The sequence below is a fragment of the Simochromis diagramma genome, unplaced genomic scaffold, assembly GCF_900408965.1.
Source record: "Simochromis diagramma unplaced genomic scaffold, fSimDia1.1 OVJJ01000646.1, whole genome shotgun sequence".
Classification (NCBI taxonomy): Eukaryota; Metazoa; Chordata; class Actinopteri; order Cichliformes; family Cichlidae; genus Simochromis; species Simochromis diagramma.
The window spans coordinates 6,512,929-6,529,527 of NW_024387279.1; the positions used below are offsets into that span (position 1 = coordinate 6,512,929).

Below are 16,599 nucleotides of genomic sequence, written 5' to 3' on the forward strand. Positions count from 1 at the left end.
CAAACAAACACACACAAAAAAAAACCAAATATAACAAACAAAAAACAACTTTTTTTTCCTCACAGACTCAACCTCCAACGTTTCACAAAGTGGTTATACAGTTAGGCACATAAGTATCTGGGCAAGGACGCAGTCAATATGTGACAGAAGTGCAGACTTTCAGCTTTAGTTAAAGGGGTTTACCAAAATATTGCATTACCGGTTTGGTACTTACAGCCATTTTATATATAGTCCCTCAATTTTCAGCAAGTTTTTAAACACTTGTGTTCCTCCTTCCTGTGCTTTACATTATCAGGAGCTAAAGCGAGCTGACTGAGGTTCAGTCCTGACACATCACTCTTCAAATCAGGGATCACTCAAACTCACAACATCCCTCTTAAAAATGTATCTTTTAATATTTCTCTATCTTAATCATTTAGATTTTCAGTTACAGTAATAAGTCTAACAAAGCTAGACTAATTAGATTAATAGAGAAGGGTGTGTAAAATATTGCAACTTTTGAATATACTTAAAAGGTTTTTCCTGTTCATGCAGTCATTGTTTTTCCTAAAATCCTCCTTGCAGATCAAGCCCCTCTTTTGTCAGTCAGACTGCCAGATGGCATGGGTAGATGGATGACAAGATAGGAAGACAAATGGGTCTCAGACTGTCACAGAGACCTTACTTTGTTTTAGAACTGAATATAAATTGGCCTGACTACAAGAACAACCTTTGTCGATTGTAACTTTATTTTTTAGGCTTATGAGACTTCTATACTCTATAAGGGATGACGGTGAAGTCATAGTATTGTCACCCATGGGGGTTTTTTTAACCAGAAGTGACCATATTCGGAAGACAGGGTGGAGACATTTAAAGCCTGACTGGAAAAACATACCTCTCCTTGATATAATTCTTTTCAAAAGGATAACCTGTACACTGATCAGATGGTTTGTACATAGCTAATAACACCATAATGGCCTGTGGAGAATTAAGTGACTATGTATTATGAGAAAGGCTGAATGGGAGCACCGATGTACTTGGAGTTAGCTTTTAACATTGGCTAACTTTTCAGTCTATTACATAGTCTTTAATTAGGCAAGTTGTTACATTAGAGTAGCAGCTAAGCTAAGTTTAAATGTTTAGCTAGTATGATTTAAGCAAACTCAAACTGGGCCTTTGCTAAGTAATGCAAACTAGCTGTGCAATGGCTGTAGCTCAGGAGGTACAGCAGCAGGTAGAGCATCTATGGAAGTGTGTTTGTATGAATGCGTTTCAATTGATGAACGAGACATGCTGTATAAAGAGCTTTGAGTGCTCAAGTACAGTAAAAAAACAGTCCAGTTACTATCTCTGTGGGGCCACTTTTTCTATTAAGCAACAGCGTAACATGAATGTGTGTCTGCAGTGTGATATTTTAGAATATCAGCAAACTCCGGTTAAATGAAAAATGCTAAAAATGCTATGAGTTGTCCATGTTAATATTCTGTTCTCCTTTACTAGTATCTCCAGTATTTACAGTCAGAGAAATAATTATAAACAGTCTAATTTTTATGGTAGTTTCATTTTAATGGAGAAAAACAGAATATCAAACAAAAAAAAAATCATGTTACATAAAAATTATAAATTGATTTGAATGTCAGTGAGTGGCTATTTTTGATCGTCTATTTGATATTCATGCACAGTGCACCAGAGAAAGGCTTTATTGTCATCAGCTGATCATTTGCACGCTGTCATATTCAGAACAGACCATATAATTTGTCATATTATAGCTCTCATACGCCTACTGTTTACATCTATAGTAGTTTTTAATTAAATTGCAGACCTTTCTTTGTGCAAGGAAATATTTTGCTTGTCGGTGCTGCTGATGTATGCACACGTTGATCTCTTGAAACCACAGCCTACTCAAAAAGAAAAAAGAAGGCCTACAGCTCAATAATTTAGATCTGCCGTGCAAGGATACTGTCAGAATTATCTTGAAACTAATTAGTAGCTAGTTGTCAGTCTTTCAAATTTGACCCTTTTCAATGAGCAATCTTTATGATTTGTGACCTGCAATATCCATCCTAGCTCTTCCAAACATATCATCTGCTAGAATAAGTGAAAATAGTACAGGCATGTATGCTGTGGAAATGTTTTGACTAGCACTTCATTGTTTTATTGAGAATTTTATGCAAATGTGTGTGAGAGGTTATTATTTAATAGCTGATCTCCACAGATTTTATGTATGTATGTAAAATTGGGATTCTTTTTCTTCTAATACACATAATTAACTGAACCCAACGTGTGCACTGATGTGTTTCAGCTGACTGACTGCTCTGCTTCAGAACGATATTGAAAGTAAAGCAGTAAAGTCCATTACTTAGTTTAGTTTTATCAGTAAAAATGCTGTCTCGTATTATCCTGGATGCTGAGACAAAGACTCATTTTGCCCATGTCAGAAGTTTTTTAATAACTAATAACTATAATTATAAGTTATTAATTTTAGTACAATGTAATCATTTTATAAACTCAAATTTTAATATTCATGTTAAATTATCCCTGTTTGGGAAGTTTATATATAAAAATGGAAATGGACTGATTCTTATATAGCGCCATCTACTCTCCTGGAGCACTCAGAGCACTTTCATTTTTTGTGTATTAAGCTGAAAAGCTTTGACATGGAATTGAAGCTAACTGTGCTTTTTGCCTTTATCCTCTTTTCTCAAGAAAGATGGGTTTGATGTACAGCAACTTTTCTTTTTATGCTCTATTCAGACTTATCTTTTTGTGCCCTAAGCTGCTTTTTATGAGTTTATATCCTGTCATCTTCGCTGAGCATCCCTCAGGAGTTTTACCTTTGTCCCCTTTAATTTTCTATTGGAAACAATGCTGGGGCGTGGATAATTGGCTCAGAGCTGCTAACAACTTCCTTTGTCCCTACTGCAGAATTTACTGTACTAAGAACATCTTAATGACAGACTGAGCATGATTTTTTTTTTCTCACAGAATGGCCGTACAGTCTCAAGCTCACCGCTGGCACTTCCCTTCTGAGCTTTAGAGATGGTAAGAAAACTATTTGTCACTCAGCAGTAGACCGCAGACTGGGGTGTATAATTACCACTTACTGCACAATCAGCTGTCTTGTCACAATCGGTGCCAGAACTCTTCAGATTCACATTGGAACTGCTGAAGACAGTTTTTGTTTTCTTAGACACATTTCTAAGTTTTTGTCCTTGTTTGGCAGTTGCTTTCTATTTCTGCATTTTTCTATTCTCGCATTTATAATAGGTCTTTTTGCTCTAATAGCAAAACGCATAATTTAGTGTTACAAATAATTTGTTTCCTCACTGACATCTGTAGTTTTCTCTTGCACGCCTCTCTGTCTGCTCTCCCCTGCTTCTTTCGCCTTCTTTTCTCTCCCTGCTTTGCTGCACCAGCATTTTGATAGCAGATGAGGTGCAGGGGTGGCAGTTTTAATGGGAGGTGGGGGCTTCAGACCCAGATGAGAACAGTCAATACTTCATATCGCCACCTGGAAGGAGATACAGAGGGCAGAGCACATTCTAATAGGACAAGATGTATGACACCCATATAGAGTTTTAAGCATCTTGCCAATGGAAAATGCTGACAGCACTTGACACAACGAATTCATTAATTTCAACATTTGCAAATGGAATGTGGTTTCTACAAAGAAGGCAACACTGGCAGCACAGCAAATGAAAAATGGAACTCAAGGACAGCAGTGAAAGTGAAGCCACATTAGCATAAATCAAATAGTCAAACTTTTACATCTTTGGTTGTTCTTGTAAATAGTAGCAACCCTGAGCAACCCCCCCACCCTCCATCAGACTATAGGTGTGATTATGTGCTGGTGGTTTCAGAGGTGTGTTGTAATGAAAGTGGATGGCTGGGGATGAAAGGGGTGTTCCCTGCCTCGCTGCCAAGTCCCATTCTTCCACCTGAACTCAATCAGCCATTCAGCCCATGTAGATAGAGCTTACTGTTGGCTTCTCATATGGGCTTCCATTGCCCAGAAAATAACTCTGCAATCACTTCACATTCCTTCCCATATCCCTCTCGGGTTGACTACATCTGCTCTCATTCATCCCTTTGCCACTCATAAATGAACTACAGTCTTATCAGTATCGCAGGATATCAGCTCTGAATGATGCGATGTGATCGATTTTAGTCTGAAGATCACGGCTGCTCATGAAGATGTTAATGTTGTGACTAGATTGCGCCTCGCAGACTTATTTCTATGATAATGCACTTATTCATATGCCTTTTCTAATATTTCCTTATAGCAAATCAATAAAGGAGCACGTGCCGACTGCATTCCCTACCAGACAAAGAATGTTGGAAATATGTACAGCTTGCATGCATACATTGAACTCAGCATTTATAGAAATGACATTATAAAGGTTTTCAGGGGAACTGTGGCATACTGTATGCCTAACACAGCATTGTATACTCATTTTCTGTCAAAGTGAAAATAAATATCACCTGATGCGTGTAAATGAGAATACGAGGACAGGGCTGTGAAGCAAACAATACAACAATCTTCCCATGAAATGATGTTGGATACACTCTTTGCAAGAGAATCACAAGCAATTGTCTACACAGCAATGAAAAGAGGAGTAGAGTCTATTGTACCTGTCTTTGTCTGGCCCCGGTTAAATGCTGCTGGTTGTGTTTGATCTCAGACGCCTGCTTTTGGCTCCTTTGCAAGGCCTTGCCACTTGGGTGCTGAACTGCTTCATTCCAGTTGCCTGTGTTTGTTTGCTTAACGCTAGGCTGTGCTTTCACACAGACATAATTAAATCAACCCTAATCCACTATTTATGCATTCTGCTCCTGAATTATTCACATAACAGTTTTATGTGTTATTGTATTTTTTTTTCTTTCTCGAAGACAGTTTGAACTTGCGTGGCTGCCGTTATTGAATATACCCTCCCTCAAGATTGCTTTTTTATTAATTAATCCCCCCTCCCTCTCGTTCTGCAGTAATACACAATGCAGTCATGTAAAAGCTGTGCTTGCAATTTTTTTTTGGTTGCTTAAGCAAGTATGAATTGGTTTAATGTAACTGTGCTGCGTGTAATAAGAGTAATTAGAAGCTCTTGAGAGTACATCAGCTTTCAACAAACATTTTAAACATTGAAATATTAATGTGCACACATGCACACGGCAGTGATGCACCTTATATTTCCAGGGTACAATACATTCAACACATTGAGCCTTTCAACAGATCAGCAAATCGGTGTCTGTTCAGTCTGGAACTGAATCAGCTAATCTGCTGACCTGTCGTCAGGAGGCAAAGGACAAAAATCTGGGCCTATCTAGCCAGGACTCCAAGATAAGTACACTGAGGCCAAGACTTCCTCCATCAGCCTTTTATTGTTTACTTAAATAAATAAATAAATAAAGCTAATGAAAAGATAACTCACTGTTACACAAGAGCCATTTACATGGACTGCTCACTGCATGATGCTGAAGTCTCTTCAAAAGTTATTGTCCAGCAGAAAATGGAAACTCTTCAAGTACTAAAACCTTGGCTACTGAGTCAGCATACTTTCTGAAACCTAGAGTTAACACTGGAAGCTACTTTCAACTGCTCGCTTTCCACAAAGGGTCACCACAACAGGAAGTGCTGCATGTTTATTTTGGCAGAGTTTTACAACAGATGACCTTTCTGACACAACACCCCAAGGGGATTTGTGTTATCAGCTCCAGTTGAACCAGTGACCTTTGCTTGATAAGCAAATGTGTAAACCACTACGCTATGGAGCTACTCAAGTTAAACGTTCGCATTTAAATGTGAAAAAATAAAAGTGTAGAGTTGGAAAGAACTCAACTTGCATCCTTAGACTATTTCTAAGCAGTGCCGTTGCACAGCACACAGAGCATTGTCTACATATACAGATATACAGAGAACATATATATAGAAACAGCTGGTGAAAGAACTATATACTGCTTTGAATGAATTTGAATGATTCAGAATTTCCAACTGAATCACCACATCTAGTCTGGTTTCCAGTTCCTACAGTCAGAGCAGCCCCACCAACTCCGACTTAACATTGCACTGTATCACTAGTGACACATCAATGGCTCCGCTTTGTTAAGAAACAAACCCCTCAGGTTACCAACCTGTTGCAGTGCAAACAACCATTCGTGGCTATTCGCAATCTAGAATCATAATTTAACCTCACTCCACTAACTGCATGTCTTTGGACAGTGGGGGGAAACCACAAAGACACATGGAGAACATGCAAACTCCTCACAGAAAGACCTCAGCCAGGTGGGGGAGTCAAACTCTTGCTGTGAAGCAACAGTGCTAAGCCTTGCGCCACTGTGCTTTTCAAGACAATTACATTTTGAATACGCCTCAAGGCATTTTATATTATTTATATGTGCAGTAATGCCACACATGTGGCGGTGTTCTCATGCAAAAAGTGTTATATGTTACGTGCAATGGTGTTTTGTGTGAATGACTGTCACAGTAAGGGAGGCACTTAATCTCATTATATTTCATGTACTTTTATTAACAATAAAGATTAAGATATAAGATCTTTTTAATTCACTTGGTGAAAGCGGGAAGGAAAAACTCTCTTTTAACAGCAAGAAACCTCTGGCAGAACCAGGCTCACCAATATTTGTAGGTGTATATAATTTCACCTAAAAGAAAATAGCATCTTAAAGTCTCACCCTGCTGCAGAGGCTTAAATAAAATGTTATTGTTACATATTGTTACACAAGTAAAATGTAAATACTGATTATATCACACTCATTTATTTTGTCTTCCCAATAACATCCATTCTTGCATCGCAACATCTGCAACATATTTTCAGTTATTTCAATTAGCTGAAAAAGTAGTGATTTGATTTCTTTGAAATACGAGAATCAGGACATGAACTCTGGTCTCCATCCCGACCACCTCCCTACAACTAGTAAGCGGTACATAAATTAAGCTTTTCATACTACATGACTTTACTGGCAGGAAACATAATTGCATTTCTGCATGAAAATATACACAAATAACATAAGCAATTAAAAAAAAAAACAGTAACTATAAACTTTCTTAGACTTTAACAAATCTTAATTAGATAAAATTCTGCGTAAATATAAATATATAAGGTGAAACATATTATGGGCACGCCGGTGCAGAGGTTCCACTCCTCCTTCACATCACAGTGGAAGTCTGCCAAGTGGAAACAGACAGAGAGGTTAATTAGGTGGAGTAAATTCTGATGTTCCGGTTCAAATGAAAATCAAATGACATCCACTGTCATCCATCACCATCGGACCGCTCTCTGCGCACCTATCAAGCAATCGTAGCATATAATGAAATGGCAGTCAAAAGGTTAGCGATACAGGCATCTGCAGGGGCTCGTGTCTTGTGTTAAATATTGAGAGTAGCCCGTAGCATTGTGTTGACAAACTAACCCATTTTTTGTGGATGTCTCCTTAATGTTTGAAATCTATAGTAAAGCCCCTGTGGAGACAGATCTCATGAAGAGACTTTATATTCATTTTCCATCTTCTGCTTGCTTTAAGGTGTTGTGCAGGCATTCCCGACATTGTTTTACTGATTGATCATCTGCTTCCTGTGATCTTCAGATGTCTCTGTTCTGCACATATCAATATTTCATTCATTCAAGAGCAGCACGTAAAAACAAAACATCGATTCCTGCTTCCAATTTGAAAATCTCCTAAAAATTCTGTACGGGTGATTTTTTTTTTTTTGTCATACAGAACGGATTACATTTTAATGAAGCTTGCCTATCTCGGCCGCGTTTCATTTTCTTGCTGTCCATCAATTTGATATCCGTGTACAGAAAAATCCACCAGCCTCGAATCTTCAGGGAATAAGTTATTGTTACAGCATCCTGTTCACTATATAGTGTTGTTTTCAAAACACCTAACAACGTAGACGCCAAAGTTTATTTAATATTTCCTCTGCTGATGTTATATAGTATGTTCCACTGATATTGTGCGGATTACACACAACAACCTAAACTCAGCGCAATTGCACAGAGTGTAGAACAAAATAATAACCTCTCGACAATATTCTGCACACTAAAATTATTCAAGAGCCATTATTAGATACACACTGCCAGCAGCTGCAACATTGTTTTCCTGAAAACCCTCCAAATATTTTAGAAAGGCGTCATGCCATAACACATTTTTGAAATGCTATTCTCTCCTCTTTGTGAAAGTGTTAATTAATCTGAAGGGTTTGTTGATTTTTACCGGGTTGTCACATAACTCGGGGAATGTCTGTGAAGTTTTCTCTTTGGTCAGCAAGAGGAAAGTTTCACTGCTTCCCCAAAGCTGACAGCATTTGTTGCAAGATCAGTGGCATCCCTGTGAATTGCGTAGGCATGAATGCTTTTCTACTGTGTGAATATGTAGGCTTATAGTGGAGGTCGCGCCAGGCCCTTCTAGTAGGTAATTATAACTGGCAGCTGGCTGGCCCATCACAAATGATGCAGTAGCAACTATGGCCAACGTATGTGTTTGAATTGACACATTGTAACACTGCATGACAATTTGACAGCTGTTAATGTTACTGATTAAGAACAAGATATATATAAATTGTATACTGTAAACTACAGTCTTAAAACATTTACACAAAGTAATTCTTAGTTCTTCACTCGGGGCCAAACCACTAAACTGTCTGTCCTCTGGGTTCAAGGATCAAGACATATAAGCTGTAAAACCTTTTGTAACATCTTCCACCAGTGGGTGAATTGACAGACATCTGTACATGATGGGAACCTTTTGTATAGAACGCATGCTGTGTGTAACTGTAGTCTTTACAGATAGTAAAATCTGATCAGCTGTATCAGCAAAATGAATCTTGAGTGGATTAAATTTCTTCCTAATTATTTTTAGTGGTGTCAGATACGATCATGTACTAGTTGGTCCTAATTTATGCAGGCAGGATCATTAAATTCCCAATGAGCCCTTACAAATTTTGTGCCTCAGTGATAAATGCGAGAAAAAAAAAACAGAAAATAACTGTGTTGCTTTAAATGTGCAGTTCTTAAAATTAAATTTGAGTGGAAGTATTGTCTCGTAGAGCATTTGGCTTGTGGTAAGAGAAAGCCACGAGAGAGAGACACTAGAGGAGAGATAATCAACTCAGTCTCACAGAAAGATGTTTGAAAGCTGGTGTACTGGTCCTCAGAGTTTGGGAGTTATTTAATCTTGACCTGTGCTGTGGCTCAGGATGTAGCATGAGGCATCTGCTAATTGGAAGGTGGGTGGTTTGATTCCTGGCTCTTCCAACCTGCGTGTCAAAGCATCCCTGGGCACGATACTGAACCCCAAGTTGCCCCTGATATAGCTGTGTGAGAGTGTGAACGTTAGTGCTTAGGCATATGAGTGTGTGTGAATTGCTAAATGAAGCTCGTACAAAGAAAAGTGGTTTAGGTACCCACATTGAGTAGAAATGTGCCATTTAAGGACCATTTACTGTCATATGACCGTTCTTTAAGAAACATAAGCCCATAGGAAACTGATGTATGTTCTCATGTGGCACAATAAAAGGTTCTTTTCTTTTCTCTTTTTCTTTTCTTTTCATTTTCACTTGTTCTTTGGTTCAGTCCAATGTTTAAGACGATTTCATCAGCTTTGGGGAAAAATCATAGTTTTGGTTATTAGTCAAGCCTAATTTCCATTTCGCCTTGTTGATAATGCCATACATGCACTGATCTTCCCAAAAAATGTAGGTAGCCATCTCACAAATTTACAGCCTTTGTTGTGAGAAACATTACATTTTGTGCCGCAGACCAGTGCGAATTACTACTTCACACTTTTGCTGTGAGAGTGGGCTGGCAGATGACATAGAGTATTATGTTGATTTTTGAAAAGGGAAAGAAGCAATACAAACCCTGCAGCAAACATACATTAAAATGAGACTTTGTTCAAATGTTGCTGCGCTGATTTTTATTATTTCATGAAAATAATCCACCCACCATCACCACCCGCCTGCAGCAGATATCACAAAACTGCCGTATCTTAATGACATTTTGGACAGTGAAAATTTCAAGCTGGGAGCACTTTGAAATCTTTTCATAGACCTCCTCTGCTTTGTAGGCATCAATTAGCCTCATTTTCAGATCCTCAGTTGTTCAGAGGATCCCATGGCTGTTAAGTGTTGCCACAAGATTTAAAGAGTCAGAACTTACCAGCTTTGGACCTGCCAAAAGCTGACAATTCTTCACTTTCCTTTCAAGTCCTAATTCATCAATTAAGGCCTAATGAGATAATAAACCTCTAAGAATTTTACAGCGAAACGAGAGCCAAACTTTTGCAAATGCCGCAGATGGGATTTAATTTCCCAGTGTTTGTTTTTTTGCTGCAAGGTCTGTATATACGTCTTGTCACCTCTTAAAATCAACTGAGGGCAGGCCGAACGTTTGCATATAAATGTAACCCGTCACAAATGACTGCGCTGGGGGAGAAAAGCAATTCATGAAATAACAAATGGAAAGCAGAGTTTGTCTACTGCGAGGTGTTCCTACTGTAAAAAAGAGCGGGGACCCATTTTGTGAGATTTGTTTAATAATTCAGCACGGCCTTAAACCAATTCACTTCAAATGCCCAGATGGTATTTTTATTAGGCAAATGCTCCATACTTGAAAGAAATAATTTCCTCACCTCCCAAAACTGGCAGGGGTACCTTCAAGCCATGAGGAATTCACTGTGAGGAGAATCAGTCGTGCACGTCTTAAGGGTCCTAATTCACCAAAACAGTAATTTCATGGATGTATCTGTGCTAATGCCACAGAGGCAGATTGAAAATTAGTGCTTTGTAGAGCCATAAGTAAGATAATCTGAGCCGAAGGATGGATGTGATCTTCCTTACTGCGTCATTCTGAGGGGCAGTCGCACGGTCGGGCCATGGTCACGTTATGAACAGTGCTGTGTTTGACTAATTAGGTTTAAGTGTCGACATGTAGCCTCGTCAGCCATCTGAATGAAGGGAAACTTCTCAGACTACAGGGGAAAAAAGTCTTTTTCCCTGGAGGACCTTCTATGATTTGGTTTTTTTTGTTGTTGTTTTTTTACAAGTAAGACTTGCTGTTTATTGCACAGGGTGTAAGTTTAAATCCTTGTCATACAGTTCCTCTGCCAAGATTTCCAGAGTATAATAAAAGCATAAGCACAATACCCCGAAGAGAGATGAGTGGAGTGTACTTCTCATATCTCTGACCTTACAAAATCCTGCCCTCTGGACAGAAACACCAACTGAGCTGTAGTCAACTACACTAGGAGTACTTCCTAATTATCAGCCTCAAGCAGTTTGTTTTGAAGATACCATTTAAAGGAAAGAAACCGAAGAAGAAGAAGAAGAAAAAAAACCTGTTCAGAGACCAGGTTTTTCTCAATACGGAAGGAGTATGAAAATGAAGGAGTATGAAAATGAATGGCAGGGACAGGGGCTGTGTTGATTGACACTGCAATACTGTCCTATTCCTTTTGATGAGATTAAATTGTCATGACCTCTCAGATATGGAAATTGAGGCACCGACGTGAGGCTTTGGAAATGTCAACATTATTAAACCAGTTAAAGCACTTAAAGGTGCAGTTAAGTCATTTCTCCTGCATTTTTTGACTTCGGCACAAAAGCTAAATATGTATAAGTTTATTATACTGTATGTAAATTCTAAACTTTATTAATAACATAAGCTCCCAAAATGGAGTGAGACATTTAATCCTGATGCCAAATTTTATTTTGTTGCAAATTATTATTATGGAACATGGTCATTAGGCTAAAGTAGTCACCCTTTAAAAAAATAAAATAAAATATGAAGACCTATAACTGGAAATGATTTATAGACTTATAGACATATTTCCTGTAGGTGATCACAGAGGCTCCTGATTCATTGTACTATTTATTTGAACCTTTCACTCACAATCAAAGTCTTATCCCGCAGTGGCCTATCACAGCTGCTTTAATAAAAAGCTAATATCTCGGGGGCTCTTGCTATACTTATACTGTGGATCAGGGGCAGAGGGGGTAAGTGGTGTGTGAAATAGACTCCAGTTAGCTGATGGACATAAGAAAGGGCTCGGATGGTTGGTTGTCACTCACACAGCCAGAACCGCTTTTGCTCCATCTGAAGTTTAAAAAAAAAAATGAATCTAAATTGGCTGGAAAATGCATTTTTCTACCAATAGATCCCAGAAGTGGCACGGGGCATCATCACACAGAGTCATTCGGAGCAAAGACGGTGCACACCGCCTTGCCTGCTCCGCCGTGCGGTAGGAGGGGTTGTAGTGACGCTGTTATCCAATGGGCACCGGCTTCCTCCGGACGGAGCGCAGCATCTCTGTCTCAGCGGCACTTTTGCGCCAGACAAGTACGGTCGGCGTCTCACTCAGCAGTGGAGAAGCGGAAGACAGCGCTCCGGGAATTACTGAGGTGTATTTGGCGAAGAAGACTAATCTTTTCCTCTTTTTACCCCCCACCAACACGCGGGTTTTGCAAAGATGAACGCTGGCTGCGTCATCTTGGCGTGCACCTTACTTGTGGGCGCATCCTCGGTAAGATGAGTTAATTTCTACACGTATAGTCGCCCTAACAGTACGGTGGAAGTGCTGCACTGCTGTAGTGCTTACTTCGGTTTTTGCAGCGCGCTGCAGGGGCGCTCGAAAGTGGCCGTTAACGGATCAGCTTTTGCGCTATGATGGCAACACGATTTGTGTAACAGAATCCCGTGTGGCCCATTTGAAGTTGGTAATTATGTCGGCTCTCACTGCAGTGGAAAAGTCACTGATAACTCTTCGCTTGCCTCCACATCCTGTCGTCCACATAAACTGCAGTGCATTATTGCAGAGGACAGTGGTTTCCAGAGGGGCTTCTCGTGCTGCTTGCTGCGATCAACTTCGTTTACGCACGTTTACGCGCTCTAATGTCTTCTTTTGTTTTGAGTTAAGGTTTTAGCGCCTAATTACGGACTTCGATTCAAGAGGCAAATGAGCAACTGTATAAATAGCTTAGATATTTTTTTTAAATATCCAAACTCAGTCAAATGATGTACTTATTATTATGGGGTTTTGTTGAGGTGTGCTGATAGCAAAGCCGAGTTAGGGGTGGGGGGAGCGCAGTATAATTTCTTTAGAGTAGCATTGATGGTGCGATGAATAAGGTGCATCCCTGGGAGTGCATTCTTCCTCCCTCTGGATAACGTGAGCCTACGGCTATGTCTGTATGTCAGCTATATATTTAAATGCACTTGGCTTTCACACATGCGCACAGACTTCAGTCAGCGTGCAATGTATATATTGCATGTTTGAACATTTCCAGCTAGTCATTCTCACCATCTTTCTAATGCTCATTAGTCCTGCCACTTATATTACTTTTCTTTGAGTTTCATTATATTCAGAATGTGTGGATCACATTATTGCCTTAATCATGATGATTATGGTCCTTGAAATAGTGTGTCACGCATTCAGGGTGTAGTCCATCTCTTATACTCTTGCTTCTCTAAATCCTATGTAGACGATAGAGTAGGTAAAGATGGATTAAAGTAATTTTTTTCCCTTTAATTCCTAATCTAAGTATCTCCCGTGAAGCTTGATGTATCTTTACAGTGAATCTAAGCAGGTGCCTGCAGCTCCAGAGTTAGATTTCCACACTGTGACGGTCTGAATTTCAACGTGCTGTAGTCTGAAACAAATCATTCACTGTGGCAAGAGAGACTGTGAGATTCAATATCAACTCAAAGAGGCCGTGAGATCAGCTTGTGACCCTGGTGGCTGCAAGTCAATTTGCCAATCTTAACAGGCTGCCTTGTTTTATTCCTCAGGGGAGTAAGGCAGGCCAGCCCCTCAAGCCCCTCTGCAGACCAGGCTTCTCCCAGAACTTCTACACGGTGATTGTCTCAAGAGACTTACTGCACGGCCAGAGCATTCTCAAAGGTAAGCCTGCCGCTGCTGGATCTCATTTACCGTCTGATGATAGTTTCTCTTCTTGGCCCAGATGTGTTCCTGACTAGTGTGATCGAATGAGTAGGTTTGCGTATACTTTTGCGAGTGGTAGAAGGAATATATTATGACTTCCGACAACGCAAACTTGCCTGGGCAACCTAAGAAACCCATCTCGAGCACAGGGATATCATTTTATAATTAAGCAGAAGGCTTGGGGGAAAAAAAACTCGCCATGCCATTAAAAATGATGACTGTGTGTGTGTAACGCATTCTGTTCAAGAGTTTCCATGTGGTGTGACGGCGTATTGATAAATGAACAATTGCTTTACACTGCTGTAGTAAAAACAACACATTTGTTCTTTGTTTGATTGACTGAGCAGCGAGATCACAGAGCAAAATAATCTAAATAGCTTCTTCCCCTTTCTGCACGTTGCAGCTGGAATGCTCCAAACTTTCTTCTTTTCTTTCCACTTTTCATTGTAATATCTTTTCCGTCCTTTTTTTTTCTTTCTGTTTTTTAGAGGAATTCAATTCTGTTGTTGCTCGCTCCATTTCTCTTCAGTGGAGGCAGTGTACTGAATCTACAGAAGTTCATCTCCTGCCATTTAAAGGATGCTGCTTTTTCTTCAGTGTGTCTCTTCTGTTTGCTGGTGCATCCTAACCATATTGGAAATGAATCCCCCACAGCCATATTCCTGTGTCCCAATTTGCATAACTGACAGATAAACAGCACCTTTGACATTTGCTGGATGTGCTTCTATAAAACAGAACTTCAAAAATTCTAGATGATGAAATTACCCCCAAGACGAGAAGAGAGGAGGCCGTGAAGTTATATTACTTTGGTATTTTGAGCATTGCGAAGCTGCACCAAGTTTCTGCTATGAGAGTTCAGGGAGTTGGTTTTTAAATTGGGCCCAATATTTAGGTTGTTTCACATTTTCTTCTCTTTTTTTCTCACCCGTTGCAACTTACATCACTGTTATTCATACTTGTGGGTAACAGCTCAACAGCAGTGTACAATAAGCTTACCTCTCCCCTGACACTTTGCCTTTATAGCCGAATATTTGTCTATTGTTATGTGAAATGCTATTTGCCAGGAGGAAATGACATTCTCATTGTAACAGCTGTTCGAGCATTTTCTGACTGCAAGGAAAACAACTGAATTATTCTGGAGGTTATTTTGTTATTTAGGTAGCTGACAAGGACAGTGCAGCTGGTCAGTGGGGAGCCAGTTTGCCTGAAGGGGCTCAGGGCTCAAGGTTTCAGCCTGTTTAGAAATGGGCTCAGGCATCCTCACTGACCCAAGCAGTATTAACGGAGAGTGATTTGTATCCAGACAGATATTGTATGTCGATTCCTCCTTTATGCTTGTGGGTGTCTCGGGGCGTGGGGGTGTTACATGCATGCGATTCGGCCTGGTGTACATATTAGCTGACGCTTGAATTCGAGGAAATGTCACAGCAACGCTCAGCTGCATTAGTTTGATGTATCTTACGTGGTGCGTCAGCTCCGGCTTTGATCCATATTGCCTTTGCTTCGAGTCTCCGTCTCTCACTGTCTGTCTGCGTTTGTTCTTGGTAAAAATCAATCTGAGAACCATATTGTCTTCCTCAAAACTGCCATTCAAAAGGATATAGCTGCAGCTGCTTAAGTTCTCATGCACCGCCTAATGTGAATTGGCTAGCGTTACTTAAGGTTTGCATTCTATACAGTGGGACACAACGTGGGAGGAAGTCTTTAATAATAATGCCACAATATGTATAACCTGAATCTGTCACTTAACAATAAAAAAAATAAAAAAAAATGAATGGAGGTAGAATGAAATTAAAGGAGGGGCTGGGATGCTCAAGAGCTGGCTATGGGGGTTGCTGGACTACTGAGGTCTGTGTGGCTGCTGTCTCCCTGGAGAGATGGACAGTGAGCAGTTGAGGGAAGGACCAAAAAGCTTTGGCCCAGCAGGTGCAGTGTGAACCAGGCTTCTGTTTCCAGTCACTGAACAATATGTGCGCCTCACCTCCTTTCATGCTGAGGTTGCAGGGGGAGTTGTCTTTCTTGTAGTTTATTGTTTTGATGGTGCGTGGGTAGTTTGGCAGGGCTACACAGTATTTTCCTGTCAAATTCATTAACAACAAACTGCATTTATTTAAGACTTTTGAAATGTTTTTCTCTATATTGTAGATGCATGCATGTGGCCATTTATGACCAAGACCCGCAGCGTTTGCTTAAATGTCCAAACTGGTGTCCTGTTACACTTTCTGTTACTGTTGACAGTTTTGAATTGCACACATGCAGTAATTAAAATGAATGGGCTACCTCCAAGGGACCCACTGATTTTTAAAAATCTATTTCAGTATAGACCAACAAAAATATAAATTGTAGCGTTTTTAATTTTTTTTTTTTTTTTTTTTTTTTTTTTTAAAGATTTGGATCCGCTTGTCCCCTTGCAGGGCCAATGCTAATCAATACAAAGATATTCAGGGTGATAACGTTTATCCTGTGAAGAAACAGTGTGCTCTCTTCCAGAATGAAAATGACACCATACATAGGGTGTGAGGGATATATCATATTCTGTGGGATTGGCAAAAACAGATCGCAACCTAAGTGATCACCAGATATCGGACCAACATGTTAGACAGCGCTGTCTCCCACCTTTGTCAAAACAAACACACACACATTGGAGTTTATGGTCTGGTGGGGTTT

At 39.8% G+C, this 16,599-nt stretch overlaps 1 protein-coding gene across 2 annotated transcripts in view; it reads left to right on the top strand.

The window, feature by feature from the left end:
- Window positions 1-12,175: 12,175 nt before the first annotated feature.
- Window positions 12,176-16,599, top strand: part of cdh4 (cadherin 4, type 1, R-cadherin (retinal)) — a 214,489-nt gene continuing 210,065 nt past the window's right edge. The window contains exons 1-2 of one of the 2 annotated variants that reach the window (XM_040002896.1): window positions 12,176-12,513; window positions 13,779-13,890. In XM_040002896.1, the coding sequence (XP_039858830.1) occupies window positions 12,460-12,513; window positions 13,779-13,890 (166 nt within the window). In that variant the 5' untranslated portion in view covers window positions 12,176-12,459. The remainder of the gene's footprint in view (window positions 12,514-13,778; window positions 13,891-16,599) is intronic. The other variant, XM_040002897.1, reaches the window with a different exon arrangement.